The sequence below is a fragment of the Ranitomeya variabilis genome, chromosome 1, assembly GCF_051348905.1.
Source record: "Ranitomeya variabilis isolate aRanVar5 chromosome 1, aRanVar5.hap1, whole genome shotgun sequence".
NCBI lineage: Eukaryota > Metazoa > Chordata > Amphibia > Anura > Dendrobatidae > Ranitomeya > Ranitomeya variabilis.
Genome location: NC_135232.1, coordinates 20,739,923 through 20,760,480, shown reverse-complemented (window position 1 = coordinate 20,760,480; position 20,558 = coordinate 20,739,923). Strand labels below are relative to the sequence as shown.

At 51.6% G+C, this 20,558-nt stretch overlaps 1 protein-coding gene across 1 annotated transcript in view; it reads right to left on the bottom strand.

The window, feature by feature from the left end:
- The window catches only part of ARID3C (AT-rich interaction domain 3C), a 172,777-nt gene that overhangs the window by 7,535 nt on the left and 144,684 nt on the right, over nt 1-20,558 (bottom strand). Inside the window, exons 4-6 of the mRNA XM_077281322.1 lie at nt 2,390-2,573; nt 1,855-2,099; nt 216-482 (exon numbers count right to left, since the gene is read on the bottom strand). Coding sequence (XP_077137437.1) covers nt 216-482; nt 1,855-2,099; nt 2,390-2,573 — 696 coding nt within the window. The remainder of the gene's footprint in view (nt 1-215; nt 483-1,854; nt 2,100-2,389; nt 2,574-20,558) is intronic.

Genomic DNA, 20,558 nt, shown 5'->3' with positions numbered 1-20,558 from the left:
ACCCTGGGACTCTGTATTCTGGAGCGACGAGACCAAGAGAAATGGCAACACATAGGCGAGGAGGACAAAGAAAACCAACTGGTGCCTACAGTGAGACCTGGTGTATGGCTGTGCGCATGAGCCGCTGGTGTTGGAGGAACTATGGTGTGTCTCATAGTATATAAGATGTGTGATGGAGTATGTGCAATGGATTATGTGCTGGGGGGCATCTTTACCTCGGTTGTTGATCTTGATCTTCATGGGCATCTGTGCCGCCATCGCCAGCAGGTTGTGCTGTAGCGCGTGCTGCATTAACCTCTGCTGTTCCTCCGCCATCATCGCCATCTTCTTCTCAGGCGGTTCCCCAGATTCCAGCTTCTCCCGCAGTTGTTCCAGAGCTGCTGCCTGCATGACGTGTACGGCCTGTGCCGCTGCGTGATGGCCGGGCAGGGCTACCGGGATGCTGATCCGGTGCGGGGGGGCAGCTGGGTGCAGGCCGTCCTCTGCAATCAGGGGGACATCGATCAGTAAGATAAGGCCAAGCAAGTGACATGCAGACTACAACAACTATCAGAGCAGCGGGACGTAGACAACCGACGACTGACTGACAGAGAGACAAATGGGCAACAGGACGACTGTCAGGAGGACACACGGGCAACAGGATGACTGCCAAGGACACATGGCAACAGGACGACTGCCAGGAGGACACACGGGCAACAGGACGACTGCCAGGAGGACACACGGGCAACAGGACGACTGCCAGGAGGACACACGGGCAACAGGATGACTGCCAAGGACACATGGCAACAGGACGACTGCCAGGAGGACACACGGGCAACAGGACGACTGCCAGGAGGACACACGGGCAACAGGACGACTGCCAGGAGGACACACGGGCAACAGGATAACTGCCAAGGACACATGGGCAACAAGACGACTGCCAGGAGGACATACGGGCAACAGGACGACTACCAGGAGGACACACGGGTAACAGGACAACTGCCAGAAAGACAGACAGGCAACAGGACGACAGTCAGGAGGACACACGGGCAACAGGACGACTGTCAGTAGGACACACGGGCAACAAGACGACTGCCAGGAGGACACATGGGCAACAAGATGACTGCCAGGAGGACACACGGGCAACAAGACGACTGCCAGGAGGACACACGGGCAACAAGACGACTGCCAGGAGGACACACGGGCAACAAGACGACTGCCAGGAGGACACACGGGCAACAGGACGACTGCCAGGAGGACACACGGGCAACAGGACGACTGCCAGGAGGACACACGGGCAACAGGACGACTGCCAGGAGGACACACGGGCAACAGGACGACTGCCAGGAGGACACACGGGCAACAGGACGACTGCCAGGAGGACACACGGGCAACAGGACGACTGCCAGGAGGACACACGGGCAACAGGACGACTGCCAGGAGGACACACGGGCAACAGGACGACTGCCAGGAGGACACACGGGCAACAGGACGACTGCCAGGAGGACACACGGGCAACAGGACGACTGCCAGGAGGACACACGGGCAACAGGACGACTGCCAGGAGGACACACGGGCAACAGGACGACTGCCAGGAGGACACACGGGCAACAAGACGACTGCCAGGAGGACACACGGTCAACAAGACGACTGCCAGGAGGACACACGGTCAACAAGACGACTGCCAGGAGGACACACGGTCAACAAGACGACTGCCAGGAGGACACACGGGCAACAAGACGACTGCCAGGAGGACACACGGGCAACAAGACGACTGCCAGGAGGACACACGGGCAACAAGACGACTGCCAGGAGGACACATGGGATATAAGACAATGCTGGGAGTGGCGGCTGGCACAGACGACTGGCATCCACCTTTCTTAATGATTGGCATCTGGCTGATTGGTGGTCCGTTGTGGGATGGGAGTACCAGGGCAGGCATGTTCATCTTTGGTGACGTCAGGACATTTGGGGTCCCCACGGGTGAGTAGGTGAAGAGCCCCGAGCCGAAGCTTTGTCGCCGTCCTTCTCTCCTGTTACTGTCGATGGCGGCCTGCAGTTCTCCGGGGGAGCTGAGACCCCGCTTCTCACATTCATAGGGGTACAGGTATTTCATGTATCTAAGCAGAAGGAGAGGAGAGTCTTAGTATCTGTTCGGCGACCCCCAGGACTGCACCCACCGTTATCAACCAGAGAAGACCCCGATAAACCACCTCGATCACCCGGCAATGAAAACACTAAATTCCTCTGTTTGCTAATGCTTCGCCATTTTCACAATCACTGCTTGCTGTCAGGGACGGAGATAAATGATGGGTGGAGACGCTGCGGTGGGCTCTCCTGATCATTACAATGTATCAGTGCAGCTCTGGGGGGACCGCAGACCTGACTACAGTCACATGGGGCGACTCACTGCGTCCTCAGCGTGAAGGCCGCGCTGGTGATGGATGTGGGGAGGCTCAGGCCCTTGGTGATCTCCCTCCAGATCTTCTTGTTGATGACATCCACCAGTCCGCCCTTCTCCGTCACCAGTCTGTACAGCGTGTACAGGTCCAGCACTTGTTTCGCCATTATGGGGATGCGATTCACGGGGGTCCCTGCGGGCGAAACAGAAGGGATGAGATTAATGAGGCGCAGGGGGCGAGAAGACAAAAGCGGCAGCATTACATCCTGAAAGGGGATCTCCATCCACCTGATTACTACAGGGAAGCCCCCAATATCTGAGGGACATCGGCCCATGCTGTAACAAGAGTGGTGGTTCGGCAGCGAGACCCTCGCCACCAGCCTGGATCACACCACTCCTCCTCTTCAGCTTTAGTGGTGTATCCGGTCATCGCAGGAGGCTACAGCCACATTAACCGGTCAGGAGCACTGGTTGTCGCCCAGGCCTCTCTATCCAGGTGCGGACCCCGTTATAAAGCCCCCCGTCCCTCCATGCGGCACTCAGTAACCTGCAGACGGCGCCATTTGTGCCGATCTCGGTAGAGTGACGGTTTTCATAAAACCCCTGTAATAACATGAAGGGTTAACTGTCCGTCATTCAGCGGCGCCCGCAGTGATGGACGCTCCTCTCCGCTCTCATGTCGGCGCCGATTCTCGTCTCCGTAGGCATTTGATCTGTGATAATTAACCTGCGCAGACCTAGAGGGTGAGCCCCTCCGGGCAGACACCAGAGGACAATAATGGGGCACAATCGCTCCTGTAACCGGTGATCTGACCTCTGCTGCCGGGTGCGGAAAAGACAAACAGGAGACGACTATAGAAGAGGTCAACGAGACCCGATGGGCACCGAGGATGGCACCGTCCATGGCCAGACCCACAGAATGCTCCGCTGCCCCCACAAGATGGGATAAGACAAAGTGGCCTATCATGTATCTAATCCGATCATGTATCTAATCCCATCATGTATCTAATCCCATCATGTATCTAATACCATCATGTATCTAATACCATCATGTATCTAATCTCATGTATCTAATCCCATCATGTATCTAATACCATCATGTATCTAATACCATCATGTATCTAATACCATCATGTATCTAATCTCATGTATCTAATACCATCATGTATCTAATACCATCATGTATCTAATACCATCATGTATCTAATACCATCATGTATCTAATCTCATCATGCATCTAATCTCATGTATCTAATCTCATGTATCTAATCTCATTATAATGTATCTAATCCCATCATGTATCTAATCTCTTCATGTATATAATCCCATCATGTATCTAATATCATCATGTATCTAATCTCATTATGTATCTAATTCCATCATGTACCTAATCCTATCATGTACCTAATCCCATCATGTATCTAATCTCATTATGTATATAATCCTATAATCCCATCATGTATGTAATATCATGTATGTAATCTCATCATGTATCTAATCTCATGTATCTAATCCCATCATGTATCTAATCCCGTCATGTATCTAATCATATCACATATCTACTAACACATATCTAATTCTATTATGTATCTAATCCTATTATGTACGTAATCCCATCAAATATCTAATCCAATCATGTATCTAATCCTATTATGTATCTAAATCTATCATGTATCTAATCCCATAATGTAGCTAATCCCATCATGCGTGATAATCTCTTACCCGTTTATCTAATCCTATCAGTGTCTGCTAACTATTCATACCCTGTGACCTCTTCCACATTTTTACATTACACCCCCAATAAATGTATTTTATTGGGATGTTATGTAAAGTAACAAGTATTTGTGATTGTAAAGGAAACAATACATTTATTCTTCCATCTTCTCCGCAGCTTTATCCCTGACCTGTCTGGTGAGCTCCATGGTAATCTCTAATGTCCTCACACAAACCTCTGAGGCCTCCACAGCTTTATCCCTGACCTGTCTGGTGAGCTGCATGGTAATCTATAATGTCCTCACACAAACCTCTGAGGCCTCCACAGCTTTATCCCTGACCTGTCTGGTGAGCTCCATGGTGATCTCTAATGTCCTCACACAAACCTCTGAGACCTCCACAGCTTTATCCCTGACCTGTCTGGTGAGCTGCATAGTGATCTCTAATGTCCTCACACAAACCTCTGAGACCTCCACAGCTTTATCCCTGACCTGTCTGGTGAGCTCCATGGTGATCTCTAATGTCCTCACACAAACCTCTGAGGCCTCCACAGCTTTATCCCTGACCTGTCTGGTGAGCTGCATGGTGATCTCTAATGTCCTCACACAAACCTCTGAGACCTCCACAGCTTTATCCCTGACCTGTCTGGTGAGTTCCATGGTGATCTCTAATGTCCTCACACAAACCTCTGAGGCCTCCACAGCTTTATCCCTGACCTGTCTGGTGAGCTGCATGGTGATCTCTAATGTCCTCACACAAACCTCTGAGACCTCCACAGCTTTATCCCTGACCTGTCTGGTGAGCTCCATGGTAATCTCTAATGTCCTCACACAATCCTCTGAGGCCTCCACAGCTTTATCCCTGACCTGTCTGGTGAGCTCCATGGTAATATCTAATGTCCTCACACAATCCTCTGAGGCCTCCACAGCTTTATCCCTGACCTGTCTGGTGAGCTCCATGGTAATCTCTAATGTCCTCACACAATCCTCTGAGGCCTCCACAGCTTTATCCCTGACCTGTCTGGTGAGCTCCATGGTAATATCTAATGTCCTCACACAATCCTCTGAGGCCTCCACAGCTTTATCCCTGACCTGTCTGGTGAGCTCCATGGTGATCTCTAATGTCCTCACACAAACCTCTGAGGCCTCCACAGCATTATCCCTGACCTGTCTGGTGAGCTCCATGGTAATATCTAATGTCCTCACACAATCCTCTGAGGCCTCCACAGCTTTATCCCTGACCTGTCTGGGGAGCTCCATGGTAATCTCTAATGTCCTCACACAATCCTCTGAGGCCTCCACAGCTTTATCCCTGACCTGTCTGGTGAGCTCCATGGTAATATCTAATGTCCTCACACAATCCTCTGAGGCCTCCACAGCTTTATCCCTGACCTGTCTGGTGAGCTCCATGGTAATCTCTAATGTCCTCACACAATCCTCTGAGGCCTCCACAGCTTTATCCCTGACCTGTCTGGTGAGCTCCATGGTAATATCTAATGTCCTCACACAAACCTCTGAGGCCTCCACAGAACAGCCGTAGTTATACTGAGGATGAACACCACCCAGGGGGACGCAGGGTACTAACGATGGGACTTCTGCAGGGAATCGTCACTCAAGATTTAGGGCCATCAGACTAAGGGGCTGAATACTAATGCACAGAACAATTATCGGATTTATATTTTTACGATATTTAGGAAACCTCGTATCATTTCCTTTACAATCACAAATACTTGTCACTTTGTGTTATATCACAGAAAATCCCAATAAATAAATTTAAGCTTGTGGCTGTAACGTGATAAATGTGAAAAAAGTCTTGGGGTATGAAGAGTTTTTGAAGAAACTGTATCTAATCTATATCCTGTGTGATACTGTCTGCTGAGCTGTGTATCTAATCCTGAGATGTGTGATACTGACCGCTGAGCTGTGTATCTAAGTCTGCCGTCACACTAGCAGTATTTGGTCAGTATTTCACATCAGTATTTGTAGCCAAAACCAGGAGTGGGTGATACAGAAGTGGTGCAGATGTTTCTATTATACTTTCCCTCTAATTGTTTCACTCCTGGTTTTGGCTACAAATACTGATGTAAAATACTGACCAAATACTGCTAGTGTGACGGCAGCCTAATCCTGAGATGTGTGATACTGACTGCTGAGCAGTGCATCTAATCCTGAGATGTGTGATACTGACTGCTGAGCCGTGTATCTAATCCTGAGATGTGTGATACAGTCCAGCTTAGGGCGGTGATGCTGATATGCTGCGGTTTGGGCCGGAAGCCGCAGACGTCGCACTGATGTTGGTCCCTCACAATCTGCGGACACTTCCCAGAAGCCGTGGCTCCGTTTCCCGGGGGTGCACTTCCTGTCCCCCCACACCCAGATCATTTTCTACGGCTGACGACATCTTCGACATGAACAAGGCGCCTGTATAGGACAATAGCTGATCCGGGGAGTCACGGGGACCCCCATACGGTGATATAGGAAGGACCCCGACGTCCCTAACAGCAAATCTGCAAACTGCGGCACCAGGTAACGACAAAGGGCGCAACTATGTAACTTCAGCGACAGTCGGGCAGATCCGCATCCTCCACCTCCTCATTGTCCTCCTCCTCATGCTCCACGTCCTGCTTGTCAACCTCATCGTTCTCCTCATCCTCCTCCTTATCCACCTCCTCGTCCTCCTTTTCCTCCTCCTCTTCCTCCTCATCCACCTCAGCATCCTCGTCGTCCTCCTCATCGTCCTCCTCCTCCTTGTCCTCCTCATCATCGTCCTCCCCCTCATCGTCGTCCTCCTCATCATCATCCTCCTCCTCATCGTCATCCTCCTCCTCATCGTCGTCCTCCTCCTCATCCTCCTCGTTGTCGTCCTCCTCCTCATCCTCCTCATCGTCCCCCTCCTCATCATCCTCGTACTCCTCATCCTCGTCATCCTCCCCATGGTCCTCCTCCTCCTCGTCTGTGCAGTGATTTTCGCCTGTTATCTGGTAACGATCGCCTTGTACTCCCCCTCCCCCGCTGGTCGATATATTGATTTCCATTGTGGATGTGATTTATAGATGGCGGCTCTGAGGAGAGCGAGGAGCAGCCTGTGATACCATAAAGATTGGGAGGAGAATGGCGGGATCTGAGTATTGATGAGGCCTCATCCCGCGCCCGCACATGATGGATGCCCTCACACCGCGCCACGGGAAGTTTCACTGCAGTCGCTTCTCTCCTGACGCCGCGGCTCTAACTATAAAAAAGTACAAAAAAGTGACAAAAACTGCTGGGTGACAACCTGCACACCGCCACTCCATGTGCACACTGGTTGTCAGACAGTCCTGACTGCATCCATCCAGGTACGAGACAGGACACTAACAGGCTGGGTGACAACCTGCACACCGCCACTCCATGTGCACACTGGTTGTCAGACAGTCCTGACTACATCCATCCAGGTACGAGACAGGACACTAACAGGCTGGGTGACAACCTGCACACCGCCACTCCATGTGCACACTGGTTGTCAGACAGTCCTGACTGCATCCATCCAGGTACGAGACGGGGACACTAACAGGCTGGGTGACAACCTGCACACCGCCACTCCATGTGCACACGGGTTGTCAGACAGTCCTGACTGCATCCATCCAGGTACAAGACGGGACACTAACAGGCTGGGTGACAACCTGCACACCGCCACTCCATGTGCACACTGGTTGTCAGACAGTCCTGACTACATCCATCCAGGTACAAGACGGGACACTAACAGGCTGGGTGACAACCTGCACACCGCCACTCCATGTGCACACTGGTTGTCAGACAGTCCTGACTACATCCATCCAGGTACGAGACGGGAACACTAACAGGCTGGGTGACAACCTGCACACCGCCACTCCATGTGCACACTGGTTGTCAGACAGTCCTGACTACATCCATCCAGGTAGAAGACGGGAACACTAACAGGCTGGGTGACAACCTGCACACCGCCACTCCATGTGCACACTGGTTGTCAGACAGTCCTGACTACATCCATCCAGGTAGAAGACGGGACACTAACAGGCTGGGTGACAACCTGCACACCGCCACTCCATGTGCACACGGGTTGTCAGACAGTCCTGACTGCATCCATCCAGGTAGAAGACGGGACACTAACAGGCTGGGTGACAACCAGTGCAACCCCAACACTCCGCCCCCCACAGAGGTTGTCGGCCCCCATAAATGTCTTCTCTGAGGGTCCGGCAATGGTCAGTCCCAGTCTACGGTCTGTCAGTCAGGGATGATGGACTGATTTGGGGTCTCGGGGTCCCACGTTACAATGCAGCCTGTTTGTAGCTAACACGATGACATGGGCTGACCCCCGCCCGGCCATTGTGCTGCCTCGTCCTAGGTGACCGGGGGGCACTGAAGACGGATGGTCCTGAGATTCCGGGGTGCAGACAATGGCTGCTGTCTCATGGAGGAGAGTGATGAGGCGCTGCATCCCGGCCACAAAGCTCCTATGATAGCGGGCGGCCATTGTCTGCTCACAATGGGCTGGAAACTGATTAATGAGGGGATTTATCAGCCGCCATCGACCTCCTGACTATAAAGACGGGTCTCTCACAGCCCCCACACACTTAAATCGTGGACCCCAGACTGATACATGCTCCCTGCACCGATACATTGTAACAAACTATCAGAACAGGAGCGACATCCGGCGACTTCTGTGCAGAGAGATGATTATACAATTGTAACAAACTCTCAGCAGTGAGAAGGACGAGGTGACAAAGAGGTTTCCAATCACACACAAGAAACAGACAACTCTTAGAAAGTTACACAAGTTTTTTCTATACCTTGATTTAAGTTCTTAAATGGTTAAAATTGCAAAGTGCAAAGTTAATATCAAATCAAAAATAAAATTAAGCAACTCAGAAATGTATGAGTGATTGTTACTTCTATAGTGCACACGTCTACCAGCCCCCTCGGCAGTCCTCGGAGTGGCCGGTTACCTGAGGGGCCTCTGTACAGCCACAGTGTCAAAGCTACCGCTGCCTGTCTATCTGCAGCCACCACTAGAGGGCGCCCCCTGTATACAGAGATATATGATAAAATTCTGTCTGCAGCCACCACTAGGGGGAGCTCCCTGTATACAGATACATGATAAGATCCTGTCTGCAGCCAACACTAGGGGGAGCTCCCTGTATACAGAGATACATGATAAGATCCTGTCTGCAGCCACCACTAGGGGGAGCTCCCTGTATACAGAGATACATGATAAGATTCTGTCTGCAGACACCACTAGGGGGAGCTCCCTGTATGCAGAGATACATGATAAGATCCTGCCTGCAGCCACCACTAGGGGGAGCTCCCTGTATACATAGATACATGATAAGATCCCGTCTGCAGCCACCACTAGGGGGAGCTCCCTGTATACAGAGATACATGATAAGATCCTGCCTGCAGCCACCACTAGGGGGAGCTCCCTGTATACATAGATACATGATAAGATCCCGTCTGCAGCCACCACTAGGGGGAGCTCCCTGTATACAGAAATACATGATAAGATCCTGTCTGCAGCCACCACTAGGGGGAGCTCCCTGTATACAGAGATACATGATAAGATCCTGTCTGCAGCCACCACTACGGGGAGCTCCTGTATACAGAGATACATGATAAGATCCTGTCTGCAGCCAACACTAGGGGGAGCTCCCTGTATACAGAGATACATGATAAGATTCTGTTTGTAGTCACCACTAGGGGGAGCTCCCTGTATACAGATACATGATAAGAACCTGTCTGCAGCCACCACTAGGAGGAGCTCCCTGTATACAGAGATACGTGATAAGATTCTGTCTGCAGACACCACTAGGGGGAGCTCCCTGTATACAGAGATACATGATAAGATCCTGTCTGCAGCCACCACTAGGGGGAGCTCCCTGTATACATAGATACATGATAAGATCCCGTCTGCAGCCACCACTAGGGGGAGCTCCCTGTATACAGAGATACATGATAAGATCCCGTCTGCAGCCACCACTAGGGGGAGCTCCCTGTATACAGAGATACATGATAAGATCCTGTCTGCAGCCACCACTAGGGGGAGCTCCCTGTATACATAGATACATGATAAGATCCTGTCTGCAGCCACCACTAGGGGGAGCTCCCTGTATACAGAGATACATGATAAGATCCTGTCTGCAGCCAACACTAGGGGGAGCTCCCTGTATACATAGATACATGATAAGATCCCGTCTGCAGCCACCACTAGGGGGAGCTCCCTGTATACATAGATACATGATAAGATTCTGTCTGCAGTCACCACTAGGGGGAGCTCCCTGTATACAGAGATACATGATAAGATCCTGTCTGCAGCCAACATTAGGGGGAGCTCCCTGTATACATAGATACATGATAAGATCCCGTCTGCAGCCACCACTAGGGGGAGCTCCCTGTATACATAGATACATGATAAGATCCCGTCTGCCGCCACCACTAGGGGGAGCTCCCTGTATACAGATACATGATAAGATCCTGTCTGCAGCCAACACTAGGGGGAGCTCCCTGTATACAGAGATACATGATAAGATCCTGTCTGCAGCCACCACTAGGGGGAGCTCCCTGTATACATAGATACATGATAAGATCCCGTCTGCAGCCACCACTAGGGGGAGCTCCCTGTATACAGAGATACATGATAAGATCCTGTCTGCAGCCAACACTAGGGGGAGCTCCCTGTATACAGAGATACATGATAAGATCCTGTCTGCAGCCACCACTAGGGGGAGCTCCCTGTATACATAGATACATGATAAGATCCCGTCTGCAGCCACCACTAGGGGGAGCTCCCTGTATACAGAGATACATGATAAGATCCTGTCTGCAGCCACCACTACGGGGAGCTCCTGTATACAGAGATACATGATAAGATCCTGTCTGCAGCCAACACTAGGGGGAGCTCCCTGCATACATAGATACATGATAAGATCCCGTCTGCAGCCACCACTAGGGGGAGCTCCCTGTATACAGAGATACATGATAAGATCCTGTCTGCAGCCACCACTACGGGGAGCTCCTGTATACAGAGATACATGATAAGATCCTGTCTGCAGCCAACACTAGGGGGAGCTCCCTGTATACAGAGATACATGATAAGATCCTGTCTGCAGCCACCACTAGGGGGAGCTCCCTGTATACATAGATACATGATAAGATCCCGTCTGCAGCCACCACTAGGGGGAGCTCCCTGTATACAGAGATACATGATAAGATCCTGCCTGCAGCCACCACTAGGGGGAGCTCCCTGTATACAGAGATACAAGATAAGATCCTGTCAGCCTTCACCACTAGGAGGAGCTCCCTGTATACAGAGATACATGATAAGATTCTGTTTGTAGTCACCACTAGGGGGAGCTCTCTGTATACAGAGATACGTGAGAAGATCCTGTCTGCAGCCACCACTAGGGGGAGCTCCCTGTATACAGAGATACATGATAAGATCCTGTCTGTAGTCACCACTAGGGGGAGCTCCCTGTATACAGAGATACAAGATAAGATCCTGTCAGCCTTCACCACTAGGAGGAGCTCCCTGTATACAGAGATACATGATAAGATCCTGTCTGCAGCCAACACTAGGGGGAGCTCCCTGTATACAGAGATACATGATAAGATTCTGTTTGTAGTCACCACTAGGGGGAGCTCCCTGTATACAGAGATACATGATAAGATCCTGTCTGCAGCCACCACTAGGGGGAGCTCTCTGTATACAGAGATACATGATAAGATCCTGTCTGCAGCCACCACTAGGGGGAGCTCCCTGTATACAGAGATACGTGAGAAGATCCTGTCTGCAGCTACCACTAGGGGGAGCTCCCTGTATACAGAGATACATGATAAGATCCTGTCTGCAGCCACCACTAGGGGGAGCTCACTGTATACAGAGATACATGATAAGATCCTGTCTGCAGCCACCACTAGGGGGAGCTCCCTGTATACAGATACATGATAAGAACCTGTCTGCAGCCACCACTAGGGGGAGCTCCCTGTATACAGAGATACATGATAATATCCTGTCTGCAGCCACCACTAGGGGGAGCTCCCTGTATACAGATACATGATAAGAACCTGTCTGCAGCCACCACTAGGGGGAGCTCCCTGTATACAGAGATACATGATAATATCCTGTCTGCAGCCACCACTAGGGGGAGCTCACTGTATACAGAGATACATGATAATATCCTGTCTGCAGCCACCACTAGGGGGAGCTCCCTGTATACAGATACATGATAAGAACCTGTCTGCAGCCACCACTAGGGGGAGCTCCCTGTATATAGAGATACATGATAATATCCTGTCTGCAGCCACCACTAGGGGAGCTCCCTGTATACAGATACATGATAAGAACCTGTCTGCAGCCACCACTAGGGGGAGCTCCCTGTATACAGAGATACATGATAATATCCTGTCTGCAGCCACCACTAGGGGGAGCTCCCTGTATACAGAGATACATAAGATTCTGTCTGCAGTCACCACTAGGGGGAGCTCCCTGTATATAGAGATACATGATAAGATCCTGTCTGCAGCCACCACTAGGGGAGCTCCCTGTATACAGATACATGATAAGAACCTGTCTGCAGCCACCACTAGGGGGAGCTACCTGTATACAGAGATACATGATAATATCCTGTCTGCAGCCACCACTAGGGGGAGCTCCCTGTATACAGAGATACATAAGATTCTGTCTGCAGCCACCACTTTTCTCGCCAGTACATTTTTCAGGGTCACTGGGGGTGAATGTGATGGAGTGTAAGCTCTTTGGACAATGAGGGTGCACGCCCTGCTGACTGCCATATTTCCAGCGTCAGTGCCCGGTCCTGGCTCCGCTCTGCAGTGAAGCTTTCTGCTCCGTGCTCTGCAGTCGTTCATTTATAACAATTAGTTGAGCGTTGAAGAAACCGCTTTTGCTGCAGGAGGCCATTGCTCACGGTGCCTAATATTCCTGTCCTGCTGACGAATGGAGAAGACGGTAATTGTTTGGACGTGCAACAGCCGGAACTCGTGCTGCCATCCATTATAGGGTGACAGCCGCTGTGTGGGGGGGCACTGATCCCGGATCTGGCGCTGATACATTGTAACGAAGTATCGGGACAGGGGCGACTGGCACTGGTGCCCTGTCCACATAGCAGCGCGTAAAGAGCAACATTCCCATTCACTGACAGCAAGCAGCGGTGCTGACCGCGGGGAGCAACGGGGAGCACTGATGTCATCAGCCAGATGCTTCTCTCCGGAGGGTCAGTTCATGGATGGAGACTGACTTCATCTATGAAGAAGGGTCACACGAGGAGATTACCCCCTCCAAAATCAAGGAGACCGCCCCCGGAGTCATAGAGCACCCCCCTTCCCCCCCGAAATCATACAGAGCGCCCCCCCCCCGAAAACATACAGACTGCCTCCCAAAAATCATAGAGCACCCCCCGAAATAATTTAGAGCGCCCCGAAATCATACAGACCCGCCCCCGAAATCATAAAGCGCCCCCGATATCATAAAGATCGCCCCCCAAAATCATACAGACCGCCTCCTTGAAATCATAGAGCGCCCCCCAAAATCATTTAGAGTGCCCCCGAAATCATACAGAGCGACCACCCTGAAATCATACGGACTGCCTCCCAAAAATCATAGAGCACCCCCGAAATCATTTAGAGCATCCCCGAAATCATACAGACCGGCCCCGAAATCATACAGACCGCCTCCCTGAATACATAGAGCGCCCCCTGAAATCATATAGATCGCCCCCCAAAATCATACAGACCGCCTCCTTGAAATCATAGAGCGCCCCCAAAATCATTTAGAACGCCTCCGTAAATCATACAGAGCGCCCCCCGAAATCATACAGATCGCCCCCGTAATCATAGAGCGCCCCCCCCGAAATCATACAGAGCGCCCCCCCGAAATCATACAGACTGCCTCTCAAAAATCATAGAGCACCCCCGAAATCATTTAGAGCGCCCCGAAATCATACAGACCGCCCCCGAAATCATACAGAGCGCCTCCCTAAATCATACAGAGCAACCCCCCGAAATCATACAGACTGCCTCCAAAAATCATAGAGCACCCCCCCCCCCCCCCAAATCATTTAGAGCGCCCCCGAAATCATACAGACCGGCCCCGAAATCATACAGACCGCCTACCTGAAATCATAGAGCGCCCCCGAATTCATACAGACCGCCCCCCAAAATTATACAGACCGCCTCCTTGAAATCAGAGCGCCCCCCCAAAATCATTTAGAGCGCCTCCGAAATCATACAGAGCGACCCCCCCCGAAATCATACAGACTGCCTCGCAAAAATTATAGAGCACCCCCGAAATCATACAGCGCCCCCTGAAATCATACAGATCTCCCCCCAAAATCACACAGACCGCCTCCCTGAAATCATAGAGCGCCCCCAAAATCATTTAGTGCGCCTCCCTAAATCATACAGAGCGACCCCTGAAATCCTACAGACCGTCCCCTCGAAATCCTACAGACCGTCCCCAGAAATAATGGACTGCACCCCCCGCCAAAAAAATATAGAGACCACCACTCATATCTTAGGATGTCCACCTCAGCTGGTGGTGGCAGCAGCATTAGGGGCAGGCGAGGGGCTCAGAGCTTCTCCCATCCTGACACCATGCAAATAGCACAAGTGTCTGGAGAGGTTTGTGCCTTTGTATCTTTATTTAATATCCTTGTGTCTTTATATGTTTCTGTCTTTGTATCCTTGTGTCTTTATATCCTTGTGTCTTTATATGTTTCTGTCTTTATATGTTTATATCTTTGTGTCTTTATATGTTTCTGTCTTTATATGTTTATATCTTTGTTTCTTTATATGTTTCTGTCTTTATATGTTTATATCCTTGTGTCTTTATATATTTCTGTCTTTATATGTTTATATGTTTGTTTCTTTGTATATTTCTGTCTTTATATCTTTGCGTCTTTGTTTCTTTGTACGGAGTTTGGAGTTTTGGATTATTTTAAACATATCAGTAAAGAATCTAATTTTTAAGGCCATACAGTGGGGGAAATTGGGACCAGTGTCAGTGGAGATTGATGATGGTGGGTCGGGGGTCGCGGTGCGGACTGCTGACCTCTGCCCCCTGTCAGTCTCTATAGGGGGCTGTGCGGCTTCTGAGGGGCTCAGACCACAGATCCTATTACTATTACCGGCCCCAAGGAGAGAAATGTGAGATTTATAGATGTGCGACCCCCAGAGCATCACTGTGTGCACTACTGGTGAGACCCCCAAAGAAGGATGAGATACAGCAGGCGGTACCATATATCACAGGATGAGATACAGCAGGCGGTACCACTCATCACAGGAGGAGATACAGCAGGCGGTACCAGACATCATAGGAGGAGATACAGCAGGCAGTACCATATATCACAGGATGAGATACAGCAGGCGGTACCAGTCATCACAGGAGGAAATACAGCAGGCGGTACCACACATCACAGGAGATACAGCAGGCGGTACCACTCATCACAGGAGGAGATACAGCAGACGGTACCACACATCACAGGATGAGATACAGCAGGCGGTACCACACATCACAGGAGGACATACAGCAGGCGGTACCACACATCACAGGAGGAGATACAGCAGGCGGTACCACAAATCACAGGAGGAAATACAGCAGCCGGTACCACACATCACAGGAGGACATACAGCAGGCGGTACCACACATCACAGGAGGAGATACAGCAGGCGGTACCACAAATCACAGGAGGAAATACAGCAGCCGGTACCACACATCACAGGAGGAGATACAGCAGGCGGTACTACTCATCACAGGAGGAGAAACAGCAGGCGGTACCACAGATCACAGGATGAGACACAGCAGGCGGTACCACACATCACAGGAGGAAATACAGCAGGCGGTACCAGAAATCTCAGGATGAGATACAGCAGGCGGTACCAGACATCACAGGAGTAGATACAGAAGGCGGTACCACTCATCACAGGAGGAAATACAGCAAGCGGTACCACGCATCACAGAATGAGATACAGCAGGCGGTACCACGCATCACAGAATGAGATACAGCAGGCGGTACCACGCATCACAGAATGAGATACAGCAGGCGGTGCCAGACATCACAGGAGGAGATACAGCAGGCGGTACCAGACATCATAGGAGGAGATACAGCAGGCGGTACCAGACATCACAGGTGGAGAAACAGCAGGCGGTACCACTCATCACAGGAGGAAATACAGCAGGAGGTACCACTCATCACAGGAGGAGATACAGCAGGCGGTACCAGACATCACAGGAAGAGATACAGCAGGCGGTACCACATATCACAGGAGGAGATACAGCAGGTGGTACCAGACATCACAGGAGGTGATATAGCAGGCGGTACCAAACATCACAGGAGGATATATAGCAGGCGGTACCACACATCACAGGAGGAGATACAGCAGGCGGTACCAGACATCACAGGAGGAGATACAGCAGGCGGTACCAGACATCACAGGAGGAGATACAGCAGGCGGTACCAGACATCACAGGAGGAGATACAGCAGGCGGTACCAGACATCACAGGAGGACATACAGCAGGCGGTACCAGACATCACAGGAGGACATACAGCAGGCGGTACCAGACATCACAGGAAGAGATACAGCAGGCGGTACCACACATCACAGAAGGAGATACAGCAGGTGGTACCAGACATCACAGGAGGAGATACAGCAGGTGGTACCAGACATCACAGGAGGAGATACAGCAGGTGGTACCAGACATCACAGGAAGAGATACAGCAGGCGGTACCAGACATCACAGGAGGAGATACAGCAGGCGGTACCAGACATCACAGGAGGAGATACAGCAGGCGGTACCAGACATCACAGGAAGAGATACAGCAGGCGGTACCAGACATCACAGGAGGAGATACAGCAGGCGGTACCAGACATCACAGGAGGATATATAGCAGGCGATATCACACCGGATAGGATAGATACATGGCTCAGTGGTCAGTATCACACAGGATAGGACTGGATACACATCTCAGCAGACAGTATCACACAGGATAGGATTAGATACACGGCTCAGCAGTCAGTATCACACAGGAGAGGACTAGATACACGGCTCAGCAGTCAGTATCACACAGGAGAGGATTAGATACACGGCTCAGCAGTCAGTAGCACACAGGCAGTATTATATACGCGACTCAGCAGACAGTATCACACAGGATAGGATTAGATACAACGGCTCAGCAGACAGTATCACACAGGAGAGGATTAGATACACGGCTCAGCAGACAGTATCGCACAGGATAGGATTAGATACGCAGGAGAGGATTAGATACGCGGCTCAGCAGTCAGTATCACACAGCCAGGATTAGATACACAGGAGAGGATTAGATACGCGGCTCAGCAGTCAGTATCACACAGCCAGGATTAGATACACAGGAGAGGATTAGATACGCGGCTCAGCAGTCAGTATCACACAGGCAGGATTAGATACGCGGCTCAGTAGCTCACACTCGCACATTATAACCTTCTAATCTTCACTTTCTGTTTGTGATTTGTGGTCAATTTACAGGAAAAGAATCAATAAATCCGAGTGAAGAAATCCCAGGAGGGGATCAGCACTCCCATCATCCTGTTCGGGAAGCTTCCAGGAAGGTGGAGCAGACAGCAGAGATGGTTCTGGTCCAGCTCCACCATCTGTACTGCGGTAACATTAGGACGGTCCCGATCCAGACTCATCTCCATGTAACTCCCGGACCCGAGAAATGGACCAAGTGCAGGAGCTGCGGAGCATTGTCCTGACCCAGCTCTGCATCCCCCAGTACCAAGCTGTAGGTGCTGGGGACGGTCTGTCGGTTCTGCCCTGTCTCCCAGTACCAGGCTGTAGGTGATGGGGACGGTCTGTCGGTTCTGCTCTGTCTCCCGGTACCAGGGTGTCGGTGATGGGGACGGTCTGTCAGTTCTGCTCTGTCTCCCGGTACCAGGGTGTCGGTGATGGGGACGGTCTGTCGGTTCTGCTCTGTCTCCCGGTACCAGGGTGTCGGTGATGGGGACGGTCTGTCAGTTCAGCCTTGTCTCCCAGTACCAGGCTGTAGGTGATGGGGACGGTCTGTCGGTTCTGCTCTGTCTCCCGGTACCAGGGTGTCGGTGATGGGGACGGTCTGTCGGTTCAGCCTTGTCTCCCAGTACCAGGCTGTAGGTGATGGGGACGGTCTGTCGGTTCTAACCTGTCCCGCGGTACCAGGCTGTAGGTGATGGGGACGGTCTGTCAGTTCTGCCCTGTCTCCCGGTACCAGGCTGTAGGTGATGGGGACTGTCTGACAGTTCTGCCCTGTCCCCCGGTACCAGGGTGTCGGTGATGGGGACGGTCTGTCGGTTCTGCTCTGTCTCCCGGTATCAGGGTGTCGGTGATGGGGACGGTCCGTCGGTTCTGCTCTGTCTCCCGGTACCAGGGTGTCGGTGATGGGGACGGTCTGTCGGTTCTGCTCTGTCTCCCGGTACCAGGGTGTCGGTGATGGGGACGGTCTGTCGGTTCTGCTCTGTCTCCCGGTACCAGGGTGTCGGTGATGGGGACGGTCTGTCGGTTCTGCTCTGTCTCCCGGTACCAGGGTGTCGGTGATGGGGACGGTCTGTCGGTTCTGCCCCGTCTCCCGGTACCAGGTTGTCGGTGCTGCCCTGTCCCCCGGTACCAGGTTGTAGATGATGAGGACGGTCTATTGGTTCTGCCCTTTCTTCCGGTACCAGGCTGTAGGTTATGGGGACGGTCTGTCGGTTCTGCTCTGTCCCCTGGTACCAGGCTGTAGGTGATGGGGACGGTCTGTCGGTTTTGCTCTGTCTCCCAGCACTAGGCTGTAGGTGATGGGGACGGTCTGTCAGTTCTGCTCTGTCTCCCGGTACCAGGCTGTAGGTGATGGGGACGGTCTGTCGGTTCTGCTCTGTCTCCCGGTACCAGGTTGTAGGTGATGTGGACGATCTGTTGGTTCTGCTCTGTCTCCCGGTTCCAGGCTGTAGGTGATGGGGACGGTCTGTTGGTTCTGCTCTTTCTTCCGGTACCAGGCTGTAGGTTATGGGGACGGTCTGTCGGTTCTGCTCTGTCTCCCGGTACCAGGTTGTAGGTGATGGGGACGATCTGTTGGTTCTGCTCTGTCTCCCGATGTCACGATAATGGGAATATGCCATGTTTGAGAATCACCCTAAAAGTTCCATGGCTTCCAGACACACGTTGTGGGCCTTTCCGACCCCCTCTTTCCACTCTGCCTGTGTGTGTAAATCCTAAACCCCTCATGTCACCTCTCCCTCAAGAATTTATATGGCTTTATGTTGCGCAGTCAGACTCTGTGAAAATCCCTCATTCTCCCTCCCACCTGGTACTGGTTAAAACTGGAATAGAAGGCTTGAGCTTCTATTGTTCTTTGAAGGTTATATACATTGGCACCGATCAGGGCTAGAGATATAAGAATTATATATTCCGGATGTCCATCGAGGGTCTATAACTCCCTGAAATTGCTAGAAGCTAAACCCAACGAGTGCAAAGAATGGGTTTCTCCGTAAGCGGGTCATGTAATTACACCGTGTTTACACTTAAAAGAATCCCCCTGATGTGGGGCACATCCTGATCATTGTATCTTTTGTATACGAGATTCATACAGCGAGCTAGGCATAAAAATGGGTGCCATAACTCTAAGTAAAGGGGAGGTTTCAGCCTCTAAGTGAGGTCACCACAGGGGGAGTGCCTGGGTTTTAGGCTAGGAAATAAGTAGTGAAGCAGCAGTCTGCACGTGTCTTTGGTGATGGGGACGGTCTGTCGGTTCTGCTCTGTCTCCCAGTAGGAGGCTGTAGGTGATTAGGACGGTCTGTCGGTTCTACTCTTTTTCCCAGTACCAGGCTGTCGGTGATGGGGACGGTCTGTCGGTTCTGCGGTGCCTCCCGGTACCAGGCTGTAGGGGATGGGGACGGTCTGTCGGTTCTGCTCTGTCTCCCGGTACCAGGGTGTCGGTGATGGGGACGGTCTGTCGGTTCTGCTCTGTCTCCCGGTACCAGGCTGTGGTTGTAGGGACGGTCTGTTGGTTCTGCTCTGTCTCCCGGTACCAGGGTGTCAGTGATGGGGACGGTCTGTCGGTTCTGCTCTGTCTCCCGGTACCAGGCTGTAGGTGCTGGGGACGGTCTGTCGGTTCTGCTCTGTCTCTCGGTACCAGGTTGTCGGTGATGGGGACGGTCTGTCGGTTCTGCTCTGTCTCCTGGTACCAGGGTCTCGGTGATGGGTACAGTCTGTCGGTTCTGACATACGCTCTTGGGCCCCAGGACTGGACCTCCAGGTAGTCAGCTCTACGTAGCAGCCCCTGATCTGTGCACCATCTGTTCGGAGTGCAGCCGGCTGCAGTTGTACAGCACCCTGGGGGGTTACAGGAATGTATCACTGAGCTAACACTGTCACTACTGAATAAAGATGGTTGTTCCCATCCTTGTCCGATGCGGCGATCCTGCAATCAGCGACAACTCGCTACTTTATTGT